Below are 17417 nucleotides of genomic sequence, written 5' to 3' on the forward strand. Positions count from 1 at the left end.
GGGCCGTCGCAGGGATGAGAGCTGCTCTGTTTTCCGGAGAGCCAGACTGTTTCTAATGGACAGAGACTGTACTGGACCGACACTGCCAAATGCAGAAGCGTGACGGCAGTGTTGTTTATACCATTTCTAAGGCATCGGCCACTCTTTTGAGTCGAAAAGGTAGTGTAGAGGCTGTGGATGAACCAGCTGCTAATGACAATTTTTACTAGTTTCTCTCCCCTTCGCCCAACTCTCTCCCCTCACTATCTCCCTCCCCTGCCCCACTCTCTCTCTCTCTCCCTCCCCCTTTCCGCCCAGCTCAATTCACTTCAAGATGCTTTGTTGGCATGACCGATGAGTAAAATCAGTGTTGCCAAAGCAAAACAAATACAATTAACATAAAACAAATCTACAGACACTAACCATACAGACACATCGTACGATATTGACATTCAAACACATGGGGCAGTACTGAGAGACAGGCTCACTGTTCCTCAGGCTGTGACAGGAGATCACGTACTGGGCTGCCAGTTCAACTGAGTTCCCTCCTCCCTCTCCCAGTAGGATTGGGAGCTGTTGCGATTCTGGCAGGTGTGGGATTGCTGGGATTAGATTTGTACATCTGGGGAAGGATGTTTCTCTAATCCCAGAATAGCTGTCACAGTGCAGGAGGAGGTGCGCCTCTGTCTCTGTTTCTCCCCCCTGTCACTCACTCTCCCCACCCGCGCTCCCTGTCCCCCGCAGCTGCTCACCTTGGTGGCGGTGTACACGATGATGTGCTGTACGTCCCTCCAGGTCAGACAGGGTCGGACCTGCAGCATCAGAGCCACCATGCCGGCGGCCAGCGGCGCGGCTGCCGAGGTGCCCGTGTGCCCGTCTGTGCAGCCCGTGCCCTTCTGGAACTCCCAGTCCGACGTCACCTGGGCACAGAGAGCTGGATTGACCACACGCAGTGAGGAGGCCTGCTGTCTACACACACACAGTGTCTACGCACTGAGAGACGGGAGCCCTGCTGTCTACACACACACAGTGTCTACGCACTGAGAGACGGGAGCCCTGCTGTCTACGCACTGAGAGATGGGAGCCCTGCTGTCTACGCACTGAGAGACGGGAGCCCTGCTGTCTAGTCACACAGGAGCCCAGCTGTCTGCGCACTGAGAGACGGGAGCCCTGCTGTCTAGTCACACAGGAGCCCCGCCGTCTGCGCACTGAGAGACGGGAGCCCTGCTGTCTAGTCACACAGGAGCCCTGCCATCTGCCCACTGAGAGACGGGAGCCCTGCTGTCTACGCACTGAGAGACGGGAGCCCCCGTCTAGTCACACAGGAGCCCCGCCGTCTGCGCACTGAGAGACGGGAGCCCTGCCGTCTGCGCACTGAGAGACGGGAGCCCTGCCGTCTACGCACTGAGAGACGGGAGCCCTGCTGTCTGCGCACTGAGAGACGGGAGCCCTGCTGTCTAGTCACACAGGAGCCCCCCTGTCTGCGCACTGAGAGACGGGAGCCCTGCTGTCTAGTCACACAGGAGCCCTGCCGTCTGCCCACTGAGAGACGGGAGCCCTGCTGTCTACGCACTGAGAGACGGGAGCCCCCCTGTCTAGTCACACAGGAGCCCTGCCGTCTACGCACTGAGAGACGGGAGCCCCCCTGTCTACGCACTGAGAGACGGGAGTCCTGCTGTCTAGTCACACAGGAGCCCTGCCGTCTGCGCACTGAGAGACGGGAGCCCCCCTGTCTACGCACTGAGAGACGGGAGCTCCCCTGTCTACGCACTGAGAGACGGGAGCCCCGCCGTCTGCGCACTGAGAGACGGGAGCCCCCCTGTCTACGCACTGAGAGACGGGAGCCCTGCTGTCTACGCACTGAGAGACGGGAGCCCCGCCGTCTGTGCACTGAGAGACGGGAGCCCTGCTGTCTAGTCACACAGGAGCCCAGCTGTCTGCGCACTGAGAGACGGGAGCCCCCGTCTAGTCACACAGGAGCCCCGCCGTCTGCGCACTGAGAGACGGGAGCCCCGCCGTCTGCGCACTGAGAGACATAAGTAATATATTTATACTAAAATACACACTAACTACCAATACATACGCTGTGCACAAGCACACACTTTTCTACATAACAAACTACTCAAGTACGCACACGCACAGTTCCGGGACACATTACAACGATACTCCTTTTACTGTTGAGGAGTTTTCCTTTCCCCCTGAATCAGCCTGGGCTCAGGCCACTGGCCAGCCTGCCGGGGGCTTCAGCCGGGCAGGGCGGGCGGGCCCAGGGGACGCCTGAAGGACCCAGACGGGCCGGCCGAGGACAGAGGCACGCTCCCACGCCACGCGCGCTGACATCACCCGGCAACACTGCGTCGCCATGGAGACCGCGAGCAAACAGCGGCCAACCGCAGGACCGCGCTTGCGGCTTCCTCCCCCGTTTCCTTACTCCTCGCCCCCCCCCCCCAACCAGTTCCGGACAGGATTCTTGAGCTCTCTTGCTCGGGGTTCGGAGCCGACAAGACTGACGTCCCTGGGCTTGCCTGCACCTCCCAGCATGGCTGCCGAGCTCGCACGGGGGCTGCAAGGCACCTGCCCAGGCTGAACACGGAGCAGAGCGGCCACAGAAAAAGACATGATTCAAGCACAGAACCTTTTGTTAGCTGCCTTAAAAAAAAATTCTGAAAAACAGGGACGCTTACCCACGCTGCTAATAGTATATAAATAGCAAACCTGTCATTTTTTATTACACCATGAACACGCTGACAATAGCCAACTCCATTAAATAGCTGAACTGCGTTTGAATGTTTTCAACGCAACGTCTCAAGAGCCGCTAAAAAAACAACACAGCGATGACCATTATAGTCCACATCCTTGAAATGTAAACTCTTAACGACCCATGATGTCATGAGGCACACAATAGCCCAAGCCCTTCCTGTTTTCTTAAGGTGTTGCTCTGGAAGGGTTCAAAGGACGCACTGCAGGGCCACAACACATCCCCCATTCTGCAAAAGGAATATGTGACTAGGCACCTTTTAAAGACACAGGCCCCTATCCTGAAAACAGTAGACTGTACGTGCGAGGCATTTCCCTGTGCCCGCGTCTCAGCGCGCCGGCCACGTCTCCCTGTGCCCGCGTCTCAGCGCGCCGGCCACGTCTCCCTGTGCCCGCGTCTCAGCGCGCCGGCCACGTCTCCCTGTGCCCGCGTCAGTGTGTCAGCAATGTCTCTCTGTGTCTCAGCGCGTCAGTGTGTCAGCAATGTCTCTCTGTGTCAGCGATGTCTCTCTGTGTCTCAGCGCGTCAGTGTGTCAGCGATGTCTCTCTGTGTCTCAGCGCGTCAGCGATGTCTCTCTGTGTCTCAGCGCGTCAGTGCGTCAGCGATGTCTCTCTGTGTCTCAGCGCGTCAGCGATGTCTCTCTGTGTCAGTGAAGTCCGTCTGCGCTGCTGCCCAGTGTGAAAGTGAGCGCTATAAGCCGACACTCACGATACTGCGCAGCTGTCTGTCTCCGCTGCTGAAGGTGACGGCCAGCATGGAGGCGCACTCCTCCGCGTAGAAGGGCATTCTCCCGTTCTCATCCACCGCCCCTGCAACACACACAGCTCAGGACAGAGTGCCACACCGCGGCTTCCTGCAGGGCGGCGACAGGCGGCCTCGCAGGGTCCACTGTGGGCAACTCCGCCTGGCAGGCACCTGCTGAAGACTGCTGGCATAACTGCCTGAGGGGGGCTGCCTGAGGGGTAATATCAGCTGGGGGCAGTCAGAGGAGGGGGTAAAATCAGGTGGGAGCAGTCAGAGGAGGGGGTAATATCAGCTGGGGGCAATATCAGCTGGGGGCTGTCAGAGGAGGGGTAAATTCAGGTGGGGGCTGTCAGAGAAGGGGGTAAAATCAGGTGGGGGCAGTCAGAGGAGGGGGTAAAATCAGGTGGGGGCAGTCAGAGGAGGGGGTAAAATCAGCTGGGGGCAATATCAGCTGGGGGCTGTCAGAGGAGGGGTAAATTCAGGTGGGGGCTGTCAGAGAAGGGGGTAAAATCAGGTGGGGGTAAAATCAGGTGGGGGTTGTTAGAGGAGGGGGTAATATCAGGCGGGGGCTGTTAGAGGAGGGGGTAATATCAGGAGGGGGTAAAATCAGGTGGGGGTAAAATCAGGTGAGGGTAAAATCAGGTGAGGGTAAAACCAGGTGGGGGCTGTCAGAGGAGGGGGTAATATCAGGCGGGGGCTGTCAGAGGAGGGGGTAATATCAGGAGGGGGCAATAGGTGGGGGCTGTTAGAGGAGGGGGTAATATCAGGCGGGGGCTGTTAGAGGAGGGGGTAATATCAGGTGGGGGCTGTCAGAGGAGGGGTAAAATCAGGTGGGGGCAATAGGTGGGGGCTGTCAGAGGAGGGGTAAAATCAGGTGGGGGCAATAGGTGGGGGCTGTTAGAGGAGGGGGTAATATCAGGCGGGGGCTGTCAGAGGAGGGCTAAAATCAGGTGGGGGCAATAGGTGGGGGCTGTTAGAGGAGGGGGTAATATCAGGCGGGGGCTGTTAGAGGAGGGGGTAATATCAGGAGGGGGCTGTTAGAGGAGGGGGTAATATCAGGCAGGGGGTAATATCAGGAGGGGGTAATATCAGGTGGGGGCTGTCAGAGGAGGGGTAAAATCAGGTGGGGGCAATAGGTGGGGGCTGTTAGAGGAGGGGGTAATATCAGGCGGGGGCTGTCAGAGGAGGGGGTAATATCAGGCGGGGGTAATATCAGGCGGGGGCTGTCAGAGGAGGGGGTAATATCAGGCGGGGGTAATATCAGGCGGGGGCTGTTAGAGGAGGGGGTAATATCAGGCGGGGGCTGTTAGAGGAGGGGGTAATATCAGGCGGGGGTTGTTAGAGGAGGGGGTAATATCAGGCGGGGGCTGTCAAATAGAAAATCCTACAAAGGGATGGTAGGGAAATGTCGGGGTTGGGGGGGTCCTCAGAAGGAGATTCGGGGTAGCAGAGGACTCACCGATGGTCACGGTGTAGATGGAGTTGGCGTAGCCGTCGTAGTTGCAGTTGTCCTGGAACTGACCCCCGTTGCCGCTGGCGACCACGAAGATGCTGCCGAAGCCCCGCCTCCCAGCGATCACCCCGTGCTGCAGCGCCGCCTGCAGGACAGGAGGAGAACGGACGCCCACTGAGCCTCGCGTATCGCACCGTCTGCCGTCGGCGTCCGGGGAAAACCGCGTGAAAAACCTCACAGACGAGGACCAGGGCCCCTGAGAAGCTCTCCCACTGTCCCTCTGCGGCGCGGCCCCGAGCCAGGATCGGCGAGGGAGACGGACGGCAAGCTGTCCGAGGTGCCGCTCCGTCCCCCTCTAGGCCAGAAACTGCACTGCACCGTAGCCGGTGGTCAAGAAGGCGACGCTGACCTGACGCTGGCCCAAGACCCTGAGCGCAAGCAGAACAATAACCCTCCCAAGCGATCTGTTCAAGCGAAGGAGCAGTAACCTCAGGGTCCGCGCCTGATCCAGACCCAGGACACGCAGTAATATCTGGCCTGGCTACGACCTCGCTGCCTTGACTAGAGCAAATTTCTTTTATTAACCGGCTGCTGCTATGATCTCACGTTTGTACCCATTTAGGCAGCTGGGAGATGTGCTGGAGGTCTGACTAAACTAGTTTAATTGGTACAACAGCAGTGTCCCTCACAGGGTTTGGGCACTCCTCACACACACACCCACACCCACACACACACACACACACACACCACACACACCCACCCCACCCACACCCACAAACCCACCCCCCCACACACACACACACCCACCCCCACACCCCCACCCCCACACACACACACACACACACACACACACACAAACCCACCCCCACACACACACACACCCACCCCCACACACACACACACACACACACAAACACACACACACACCCACACACCCACACACCCACACCCCCCCCACACACACACACCCCCCCGCCACTCCTCCACACTGCTGCCTGACCGGCCCCCCAACCCCCACGTCCCCCTGACAGGAGCCGCCATCGCTCGATCGCAGCGGGACGTCCCGTTTTGAGGAAGGCCGAGCGCAGCGCCAGGAAGGGCGCGGCTCCAGTCAGAACCGCTGGCTTGGCCCTGGGCTCTGACGGGACGCCACAGAGAGCCCAGGGCCGGCACGCCAGAGCCCTTCATTAACGGGAAGCGCACAGCTTGAACCGTTTTACTGCTCCTGCAAGTTTCCACTCACCGCGCCAGGCGCAGTAATGAGAGGGGAACATTAGGAACAGATTACAGACACGAGCAGGTCTGCTGATCCCATCTGGGCAGGCGCAGGCTGCCAGGAGCACGCTGATCCCAGAGCCCCTGGGGCCCTGCGGTCAGTGGCGTGAGATGCTCAGCTCAAACATGGGCTCAAAGGTCCTATTGTTGCCCGTCCATCCATCTTCTATCCCTCTGAGCCAATACTGGGTCACAGGCTGGCCGGGAAAGTTTCTGGCTCCCAATGGACGCGAGGCAGGATACAACATGAATGAGACAGACAAACTCTCACACCAGGGCCCATTTTTCGAAGAAGCCAATTAACCAGCCAGCGTGTCTCTGGACTGGGGGAGGATGCAGGAGCACCTGGAGGAAACCTCACGCCAACGCAGGGAGAGCATGCAAACTCCACATAGACGGCACCCCAGGTCCGGGACTCGAACCCAAGACCGAGCAGCGCTAACAACTGCGCCACCCTCCTACAGCTGCCCTTGACAATCACAAACTGACGCGTCAGTGCCCAAATACGTGCTACCCCCCCCTTCGAAAACGACCGCGGTCCGAGCCGCAGCCGTTTCACTAACGATCATCCGCGCCGGTCTCTAGGTTTACCAGCACCGAGATCTGCCCCGCAGCGTTACCGCAGTACCGCCTGATCTCCCGAGACGGCGGCCGCCCAGCCAGGTGAGGCCGCTCGGACCCGGGAGGGTGGACCCCAGACAGGAAAAAAAAAAACTAACGAGCGACAGTGGGCCTGTAGGTGGCGCTCTTCTGCCCGGACCTGAATTTCACAGCCAGCGCCAAAGCTGCCAAAGCAGGGCGAGGCGGGAGGGGTGCACTTTTCAGGTGAGGACATAAACTGAGGTGCTGACCGATCGGATATTAATTATCCGATCACTCCAAAGAGCAGGGGTGTTAACCCTGGTGTCCCCAGGGCGTCAACAATCAGTTCTTGGAAAGGCAGCGTCTCTCTGTAGCACCTCACTGAGTGGCTTTCCGGAAGCCCCACTCTGGACAGCACGCGTCACAGCGGAATCAAGGCCGACGGCAGCGCGGACTATCCCCGGCTGCGGCGCGTTCGAATCCAGCCCGGGGAGCTCGAGCCGTCGTTACGCCTCCTCCAGAACCGGACGACCTTCGAGAAGCGGCGCGGGGATTGAAAGCACATGGCGGGCAATTAACTCAAGATGTCTTATTTCATTCGCGCAGCTGCCAAGCGCTACTAATGCGAAGTGCCAGCGCCCCTCCTAGAGGGGAGATCTGACTTCAGCGTGGTAAAGCCACCCCTTCCTCCCCCGCCGCCAAGGGCTGTCCACCGCTGGGAAAGGGGGAGAGGAGGAGAGAAAGGAGTGGGGGGGAGGAAAAGAGAGGCGGAGATGGGGAGAAAGGGAGAGACGGAGGAGCCCCCTAATGATAATGATAATAATGATAATGATAATGTTTCTTTATTAGCCCTGTACAATTTCTCGCATTAGGAATTCGTCTTTTCGCAGACCCCAGCTTTTCTCCATGAGACACAGACACACAGACAGGGAGAGAAGCTTGGGGTCAGAGCGCAGGGTCAGCCATCGTACGGCTCCTCTGGAGCAGCTGGGGTTAAGGGCCTTGCTCAGGGGCCCAACGGAGTAGGATTCCTCTGCCGGCTGCGGGATTTGAACCGGCAACCTTCCAGTCACAGGTGCAGATCCTGAGCCACAGAGCCACCGCTCTGCCCCGGAGCAAGAGAGAGCCCCCTATTTCTCTACATTATGGAGGTTCCGCACAGCTTGTATGAAGTCATCTCGGCACACGCTGCCTCAGAACTCCAAGGTCCTGGGTTCGATTCTGGCCTGGGAGTCTGCGTGCAGAGCTCTTTCTAACTCCGAAGCAGAGCAGAGCAGAGCAGCAGCTGCTCTGTAATTACAGCTCCTGTGACCGTCTGCTAATTTCATTTAGTAGGACTGATACTCGGTGGCTCGTGGCTTTCCCAGTGCTGTCGAAGCTGATGCGCCGGTGTCTGGGGGTCCCCAGCATGTCCAGTTAATAATGTAATAATAATAATAATAATAATAATAATAATAATAATGTTTCTTTATTAGCCCTATACAATTTCTTGCATTAGGAATTCGTCTTTTCGCATACCCCAGCTTGCTCTCCGAAAAGAAGAATTATTATTATTATTATTATTACATTATTAATTGGACACGCTGGGGACCCCCAGACACCGGCGCATCAGCTTCGACAGCACTGGAAAAGCCGCCGAGTATCAGTCCTACTAAATGAAATTAGCAGACGGTCACAGGAGCTGCAATTACAGAGCAGCTGCTGCTCTGGTCTGCTCTGCTCTGCTTCGGAGTTAGAAAGAGCTCTGCACGCAGACTCCCAGGCCAGAATCGAACCCGGGACCTTGGAGTTCTGAGGCAGCGTGTGCCGAGATGACTTCATACAAGCTGTGCGGAACCTCCGTAATGTAGAGAAATAGGGGCTCTCTCGTCTCCTCCGCCTCTCAATTGTCACATTGACAACTACTGGACTGGTTTGAAGAAAACAGCTTAGAAGAGAATGAACTGCTACATAAGTTACAGAAATAAGCATTTTTTTCTATTTCTATCTTCAGATGCAGCGGCGGAGGAACTCAAGAGGGCTAGGGGTTGTGTGGAGCGCAGTGCCCTCCAGTGGCAGACTGTAGTACTGCAAGTTGTGCCAAGTGTCAGGAGCACTTTGAGCCAGCACACCTCAAATTACATCGAGTGAGTTTATAGCTGTAATTATAAACTGCAACTGAGTTGCTAGGGACTCAAGGTGACGGAGAGCTTTAGATGAGTGTAACTCTCATATGAGACTGCTGCGCTGGTGTCAACTGTGTAAACAATTCCCCAAACCCTCTACTTTATATATTACACACAGGGCAAGGGTCTAATTTCCTTTCCTCGTGAGTTTCAGGGCTTGTACTTCAGATTAGTGGGCTGAACACAAAGAAAACCAAGGACAAGGTCTCTTCAAGGCAGTGAAACCAGCAACTGAGAGAAGAATTACCACAAGGTGCATTTTAATCACCGTTATCAGTTTTTGAAGGACAGAAGTCAGTAGACAATCTACATAAACAAAGAATTATTAATATAATAAGAATAGTTGTAACTATAGCTACAGCTACAGGGTACTGTTCAGTTACAGGTCACCTAGGCTACTGTACTTAAAGTACACTATCAATGACAGAACTATGAATTTCAAGAGGTTGTCTATATCTAGATCAATGTGCACAGTCTACACACCAAGCTATATAACTCCAAGAGCTTCCTTGACTTTTCTGCTTATAACTCTGTACTCACTACCTTACCATCCGTGTGCTCCAGCACAGTACACTGCCATCTCACACTCATCCCCGGAGCAAGTGGAAGAAAGTGTTACTGTAGGCAACACTCACGAGAGCTGAGCCCTGTGCTTCTGAACGGTAATGCAGATTTAGGCATTGTGAGCTGGACGATTGCGTCAGTGTCGCAGTGTTACAATCCGGTTACAATCAAAACCAAAAAGCAAGAAGGCCAGGCTCCTGGCTGTACAGGAATGCCTGGCAGAGACAGGGGTAAGGAAACAAACTTCTGCGGTCCTGAACTGAGGCGGATGTCAGCTGTTTCAGGTCCTTACAACCATTCATAACACCAATCCTGACTACTTCAGGGCCAGCGGTGAAATTAAGGTCCCTGGGCACAAGCAGAAACTGAAACAAGTGCGTGCCCCTGGGTTAATAAGATATTAGCAACCAAACAGAAAAGAATAGCCCCCTCTCGTCTGCAGCCTTTCTTGTGATCGGACTTCAGTGTCACAGTCGCCGCCCCCCCACTGAGCTTTGCACAGACGGAAAACCTCCCAGGATCACTAATAAAAAAAGGTGGTGAACTTTGTACAAACTGCAACACATTTACACCTCTCCTCCCCATGCAATATTCCAACTCCTGCAGCGGGAAATATATGCATTTGCACAAGACGTGTCAGCAGCCGTGCTACACCTTAGAAATGGGATTATGAGTAACAGCAACGATTTGAGGTTCTGCTGCATCCATATGTTACCAGCAGACAGACACCTACCTGTAGAGCCCAAGAGAGATCTGATTTGGTCTGCAAGGAAATGCGGCGTCAGAAAAGCAGTGAAACTCTAGCCCATGAATTTTATTAATGCGGAACAACAGGCAACACGTAAATAATCAACAGGAAAGGTTCCTGCGCCCGACCCAACCAAACACTCTTGGGTAAGTGGGTCAGCATCACATTTAAAACAAGAAAGATCTGCCAATGGCCTCCCAGTAGCCCAGTAGGAACTTCAAGCAATTCTTATAAGCAATGGAAGAGAGCACCAGTAATAAATTCTAGATGCTACTGAAGAATGGATCCTGTGTGCGTGCACAGGAATTTCACAGTCATAGTGAATCAGTGCAGCAGTTTCTGTGTAGCAGTGTCAGTCGTAGTGAATCTGTGTACCGTACCTCAAGTAACGTATAGCTGTTAAGTGCAGCAGTGCATCAGTGTGTCAAAGTCACGGTGTCTGTGCAGCAGTGTGTCGTGTATCGCTGCATTAGTGGAGCACTGTGATAGTGTTGCAGAGGGAGAGTCCAGAACTCTGACCTTGCCCAGTGGGTGGGGTCCATCCACGGTACGGCCATCATCATCAGGACCCCAGCTGAGTCAGAGAGGAAGAGAGAGAGAGTGGAGGAAGGGGCTGTGAGCTTCACGATGGGATGAGACATGTTACAGTTCAGTGGTTCAGTGCGATACGGAGCAGTGAAATACTGAGAGCATGTAATGCAGGGAGACGGGGACATTAAGAGAGCGAGAAGCAGTGTGACCGAGACTGTTTACCTGCAGCTGTAGACGTCGTTGATCTGATAGTGTTTGTTGAAAGCGATGGCTTCCATGCTGTCTGTGAGGGGGCCATCCAGTACCCGGATCCCTGAACATACAGACATGTTAACACACCGCACCCTGTGTCCACAGACTCATGCCAACCCCCCGCGTCCTTAGAGTCACGCCAACACTCCTCACCCTCGCGTCCATAGTCACGCCAACACTCCTCACCCTCGCGTCCTTAGAGTCACGCAAACACTCCTCACCCTCGCGTCCTTAGAGTCACGCCAACACTCCGCTCCCCTGTGTCCTTAGAGTCACGCCAACACTCCGCTCCCCTGCGTCCTTAGAGTCACGCCAACACGTCGCTCCCCTGCGTCCTTAGAGTCACGCCAACACGTCGCTCCCCCGCGTCCTTAGAGTCACGCCAACACGTCGCTCCCCCGCGTCCTTAGAGTCACGCCAACACGTCGCTCCCCCGCGTCCTTAGAGTCACGCTAACACTCCTCAACCTCGTGTCCTTAGAGTCACGCCAACACGTCGCACCCCCGCGTCCTTAGAGTCACGCCAACACTCCTCACCCTCGCGTCCATAGTCACGCCAACACGTCGCTCCCCCGCGTCCTTAGAGCCACGCCAACACTCCCCCGCATCCTTAGAGCCACGCCAACACATCGCACCCCCGTGTCCATAGAATCACGCCAACATGCCACAGCCCCGCGTCCAGAGTCACGCCAACACACCACACTTCCATGTACACAGACTGATGTTAAGACATTGCACCCCCGTGTTCACAGACTCATATTATCACTGTGCCAAAAGACAATGTGTCTGATACAACAATCTTCACAAGTCTCTCAAGAGCTGTTGATGAGCTGCAACTGGACTGTTTCTGTTGTAACTGCACAACAACCCCTGGGTGTTTTTTTTTCCCAATGAGCAAAGAAACGGGTTTAAAAAGCTCCAACCAGGACGTAAATTAAAGAAGGATTCATTTAGCCACAGTTACACGAGAGAACTCCAGAGCTGGGACTGAAATATAGATTTTACCAGATCCACATATGCTTGTACAAAGAACCCAGTTCTGTTTAACTGTCTTACACACCACTCTGAAGAACACAACTAAGACGTCCCCAGAGCATGTCCACTGAATGGATTTTACCCAGGGCTGCAGAGCCTCACGTCGCCACAATACCGGAGCCACTGAGAGCCTCTCACCTGCCACGCGGCTCCCGTAAGCCACACCCACAGCGCAGAAGCTGTTGTTGGGCACGGCGGCGATCTCACCCGCGCAGCGGGTGCCATGGTGATTGTCGCTGTGGGCATCAGGGTGGGGCATCGGGTCTGGGTCATTTGAGTTCAGGTCATAGCTGCCCTCAGGACTCTGGGGAGGATACAACACACACCTGAATCACTGTCCTACACACACACTGTCATAGCAACACACACCTGAACCACTGTCCTACACACACACTCAGGTCACACCTGAGTCACTGTCCTACACACACACTGTCATAGCAACACACACCCGAACCACTGTCCTACACACACACACTCAGGTCACACCTGAGTCACTGTCCTACACACACACACTCAGGTCACACCTGAACCACTGTCCTACACACACACACTCAGGTCACACCTGAACCACTGTCCTACACACACACACTCAGGTCACACCTGAACCACTGTCCTACACACACACTGTCATAGCAACACACACACTCAGGTCACACCTGAACCACTGTCCTACACACACACTGTCATAGCAACACACACCTGAACCACTGTCCTACACACACACTGTCATAGCAACACACACACTCAGGTCACACCTGAGTCACTGTCCTACACACACACTGTCATAGCAACACACACCTGAACCACTGTCCTACACACACACTGTCATAGCAACACACACACTCAGGTCACACCTGAACCACTGTCCTACACACACACTCAGGTCACACCTGAGTCACTGTCCTACACACACTGTCATAGCAACACACACCTGAACCACTGTCCTACACACACACACTGTCACACCTGAGTCACTGTCCTACACACTGACACACTTTCTCATACACACAGATCTCAGCTCACGCTGTCTCCACACACAGTATCCCTCCACCCACTGACATTATCTCTAAAAACACTGATAATTTGATAGGTTGTCACTGCACATACAGTGGTGCCCACTATTACTACACTGTCATCACACATCAGTGTTGCACTTACATGGACAAAGAGTGTTCAGACTGGCACACAGGCCACTTCCTGTAACTCCAGCTTTTTACTTACCTAAGACCCTTGATCAATGTGTGAAGTTTGTGAGCAGCTAGATATTTTTGGTAGAAAGAGTATCTTAATGCTATACTGAAAGAGAATTGTTGACATTCTTGACATTAAATGCTACCTTTAAACACTATACTGGATACACAGGCACACACACCATGACACGCACACTGAGACACACACCCAAATACCATGACATGCACACTGTTACACACACCCTGCACACACACACACACATCATGACACACACCCAAATACCCTGCACGCACCCAAATTGTGACACGCACACCGTTACACAAAACGGCGCCACACAGACTCACATAGTTGGGCTGGATGTCCTGGAGCGTATGCTGAACCCCGTCGTCGACGACGACCACCGTGACCCCTGACCCCGTGATATTGCGCTCCCACACTCCAGTCACATTGATGTCCATCCCCACCTTGACCTTATTGTGCTGCGGGGCAGAAGGAAAGAGAGAACATGCCAAAGGAAAGGAAGTGGATGAGAAACGGACAGAGAGAGGCGAGCGCACAAGCGACACAAGGGAGGAAAGGAGATTCTGACAGAGAGAGAAGGGGTGAAATTTTCACAACAGAAATCTTCAGACAGCCACAGCCGGCAGAACAAGGGCAGGCCGACAGTGAGACACCAGGGGCCCGTGATCATTACATTAACCACTTAGTCCAACCCAGAGTCGCTGGACGGGATGCTAGTCCATCGCAGGGACTAGACATGACAGGGGGCACAATTTAGAGACGCCAATTAATGTAGACAGCAGGTTTTCGGCCTTGTCATGTCTGTCAGAAATGACAAAGAGTTAGACAGTCGCAGACATGCAGCAAATAACTGACTGTTACTCGCTGTCAGTCAGTGTGCTAGTCAGACCATTCATCGGCCCACATGTTTTTCAGCACGTCAGTGTCTCACAGTCTGTTGAGCAATATATCGGGGCCGATCAGCGTGTGAATGTCTCTGTTTGTTTGGAGTATTTTCGTGCAGTGCTTCCTGTACGTTTTCAGCTCACAGCACACTTTCAACTTCCCAAACACCTAATAATTTTAAAATCATCGGCATTAATAGTACAAGAAATGTCTTTTAACCTTTTCATTTCAAAGAAACATTTTTTTGAAAAAGACTATGATGAGAGATACTCTTCTTCACTTGCTGAACCAGAATTTCAATGTGAAATATGCTTGTCCCAGTGAAAAGAAATACTTCAGACTCGTTTCAACACTGGAACAAGTTACTTGAGGCACCTTACCTAAACAATTTAATGACTTTGATTCTGCAACACACCAGAAACCTGCAGCATGTCAGCAAGCTGCTGAGACCCGTCAAAGGCACGCTGGCAAACTGTAGAACACCCCTGACCTGCCCAAGGCCCGGTCCGCCCCCCTGACCTGCCCACGGCCCGGCACAGCCCGACCTGTCCACAGCACAGCCCCTGACCTGCCCATGGCCCGGCACAGCCCCTGACCTGCAGGAAGCCCCTGACCTGCCCACGGCACAGCCCCTGACCTGCAGGAAGCCCCTGACCTGCCCACGGCACAGCCCCTGACCTGCAGGAAGCCCGACCTGCCCACGGCACAGCCCCTGACCTGCAGGAAGCCCCTGACCTGTCCACGGCACAGCCCCTGACCTGCAGGAAGCCCCTGACCTGTCCACGGCACAGCCCCTGACCTGCAGGAAGCCCCTGACCTGTCCACGGCACAGCCCCTGACCTGTCCACGGCACAGCCCCTGACCTGCAGGAAGCCCCTGACCTGCAGGAAGCCCCTGACCTGTCCACGGCACAGCCCCCGACCTGTCCACGGCACAGCCCCCGACCTGCCCACGGCACAGCCCCCGACCTGCCCGCAACCGGCCAGTCTCCTGCAGCACGCCAGTGATCACGCATGCTTGGGAAGCAGTGTGTCAGAGTACCAGTCCGTCACCCACTCAAGCCTCGTCTGAGCTACTCGGCCCCCCTCTCACCAGGTGCCACTGTTTGGGGTATTTGGGATCGTTGAAGGCCAGCTCTCTCTTGGCTCTGCGCAGAAGCTGCTGCTGGGAGAACCAGGACACATCAGGGTGGGCAGCCAGCACTTCGGCCGCCCCCTTGTCGTCCTGGCCCCGCCCATCCGGCCCCGCACCGGGGCAGAACAGGTAGTGGCCCTCCAGCTGCCCGATCTGCCCCCGGCTCTCCAGCCCCGCCTCCGTGGCCACCCGGTGGGCCAGCTCATCCAGCTCCGGTCCGCCGGCACGCCGGGCGCCATCCAGCCGGACAGCCCAGGCCTGGCCCGGCCCACAGGGGGCTGCCCCGGACGCGGGCGCGGACAGAGGGGCGGTCAGGAGCGCCAGCAGGGTCAGCGGGACGGCGGGCCAGGCCATAGCAGCTCACCCGCAGCCCTGGGACCTCTGCACATCCGACCGGCGGCCTGGGGGGGGGGAGAGAGAGAGAGAGAGAGAGAGAGTTGAACTGGCAGCCCAGTATGTGATCTCCTGTCCCAGCCTGAGGAGCAGTGAGTCTGTCACCCAGTACTGCTCCATCTGTCTACAGTATATGTCAATATTTTATGGGCTTCTGGAGCTTCACTCTCTCGCTCAGACACACTTCATCAGGGAGGGTGGCGCGGCCGACTGCCTGGTGAGCCGTCAGTCACTCAACAAGTCAGACAGGTTTGCCCCCGTCACCCGTCCGCAGAAACCAGAAACTCATGATTATCTGTCACCGTTTAAGGGCGGTTACTGCATTTGCCAATGAAACTGCTGCTCCCAATACTTCTACTGTTATGATAACTATCAATAATAATACCTCCTTATAATACTGCCAGCGCTCCTCTTAATCCAACCAGTCAACCTGTTTTCTCACTTTCCTCCCCCCTTCCCTCTGGTAAGCGTATAAGGAGCATCAAGACACGAACCTCCCCTTTCAGAGACAGCTTCTTCCCACAAGCCGTCAGATTCCTGACCTCTACCCCTATCACTCACACTGATGGGGTTGTTTTAAAGTTGTATGTTATTTAACTTGTTGCTGTTGCTGCTGCGGATGATGATCTGTGTTTATGTTTTTGGCGATTCCTTTAATGTCTCTGTATTGGAGCACACACGCAAAGAAGCATTCCATTGCACAATCAAGTGAACTGAACTTACTGGCACTGCCTACAGAAGAGTTACCTTTACAGTTATAATAATCCGTGTTGCTTGGGTTCACCTTGTGACAGATACGGTAACACGACCAACAATAACACAATAGCCCGCCGCTATAGTTACACAAAGTGAGCTTGAAAAGAAAAGCAGACACGGAGGAGCCCGGAGAGAGAGAGAGAGGCAGAGTAACAGGAACTCCCCCCACCTGTCTGTCCGAAACTCTCTACACCTCAGAGCTTTCGGTCGCTGCTCCTTACCTGTCAGGTGAAAAGTCCTCCGTTTGCGGCTCAAAACCCCATTCTCCGTCTCTTCGAGTTTATTTCCTCCTCCCCCTGTGCCGTTCCCTTCCACTCTTCGGCTCTTTCAAGAAAACCCTGTTACCTCCAGTAAGTTATGTGACCACAACACTTCCGCGTTTGAGCAACACACGCGCACTGGGAGAGCACCGTCACTTCCGGTAATAGCGCCGGTGCCGTGACGTCACTATTTGAAAGGTATTCCCAGAATTGACCGACCCAGAAATGTCCGTTTGTTTAGCTGCTGTGCTTGTGCTTCACGATAAAGACAGCTTTATCTTTTTATTTATTTTAAAAATACGCGAGTAGTTGGGTACAAGCAAAAATCCTGCTGCAGTAAGTGTAAGTACGAAGCATATCAACACAAACATTACTTCAAAAATCAAGGTAAACGTCAGGTTTATGACCTCCTCTCTTTACTGTTCAACTATGATCAGTACTGTTCTTATCCTTGCGGTGACGTCTCCTGCACTGTACACAGTTCTCTTGTCCAGTACTGCGGCTATAATACAGTGCTGTCCATTTCCGTTTTTTTTTAATATAACTTTTACAATAATCGCTAACATAACCGGCCAAAGTTTGCAGCGCCTTGAAAAAAAAAAGCACAGTCTTGAATATTAAGACTGAACCCGCATGCAAAGCGGTGATGGAGATGGAGGCGCTCCGCCCGGCAGAGGGCGCTGTGACGAACT

The 17417-nt window shown here is 54.5% G+C and overlaps 1 protein-coding gene across 1 annotated transcript in view; it reads right to left on the minus strand.

Moving 5' to 3' along the window:
- The window catches only part of pcsk7 (proprotein convertase subtilisin/kexin type 7), a 28857-nt gene extending 11994 nt beyond the window's left edge, over positions 1 to 16863 (minus strand). Inside the window, exons 1-9 of the mRNA XM_088940194.1 lie at positions 16687 to 16863; positions 15275 to 15717; positions 13621 to 13755; positions 12224 to 12389; positions 11022 to 11112; positions 10788 to 10842; positions 4941 to 5079; positions 3446 to 3546; positions 732 to 899 (exon numbers count right to left, since the gene is read on the minus strand). Of these exons, the coding sequence (XP_088796320.1) occupies positions 732 to 899; positions 3446 to 3546; positions 4941 to 5079; positions 10788 to 10842; positions 11022 to 11112; positions 12224 to 12389; positions 13621 to 13755; positions 15275 to 15670 (1251 nt within the window). The 5' untranslated portion in view covers positions 15671 to 15717; positions 16687 to 16863. The remainder of the gene's footprint in view (positions 1 to 731; positions 900 to 3445; positions 3547 to 4940; positions 5080 to 10787; positions 10843 to 11021; positions 11113 to 12223; positions 12390 to 13620; positions 13756 to 15274; positions 15718 to 16686) is intronic.
- Between the last annotated feature and the right edge of the window lie 554 nt (positions 16864 to 17417).

This window comes from Atractosteus spatula, chromosome 22, assembly GCF_055471065.1.
Source record: "Atractosteus spatula isolate fAtrSpa1 chromosome 22, fAtrSpa1.hap1, whole genome shotgun sequence".
NCBI lineage: Eukaryota > Metazoa > Chordata > Actinopteri > Semionotiformes > Lepisosteidae > Atractosteus > Atractosteus spatula.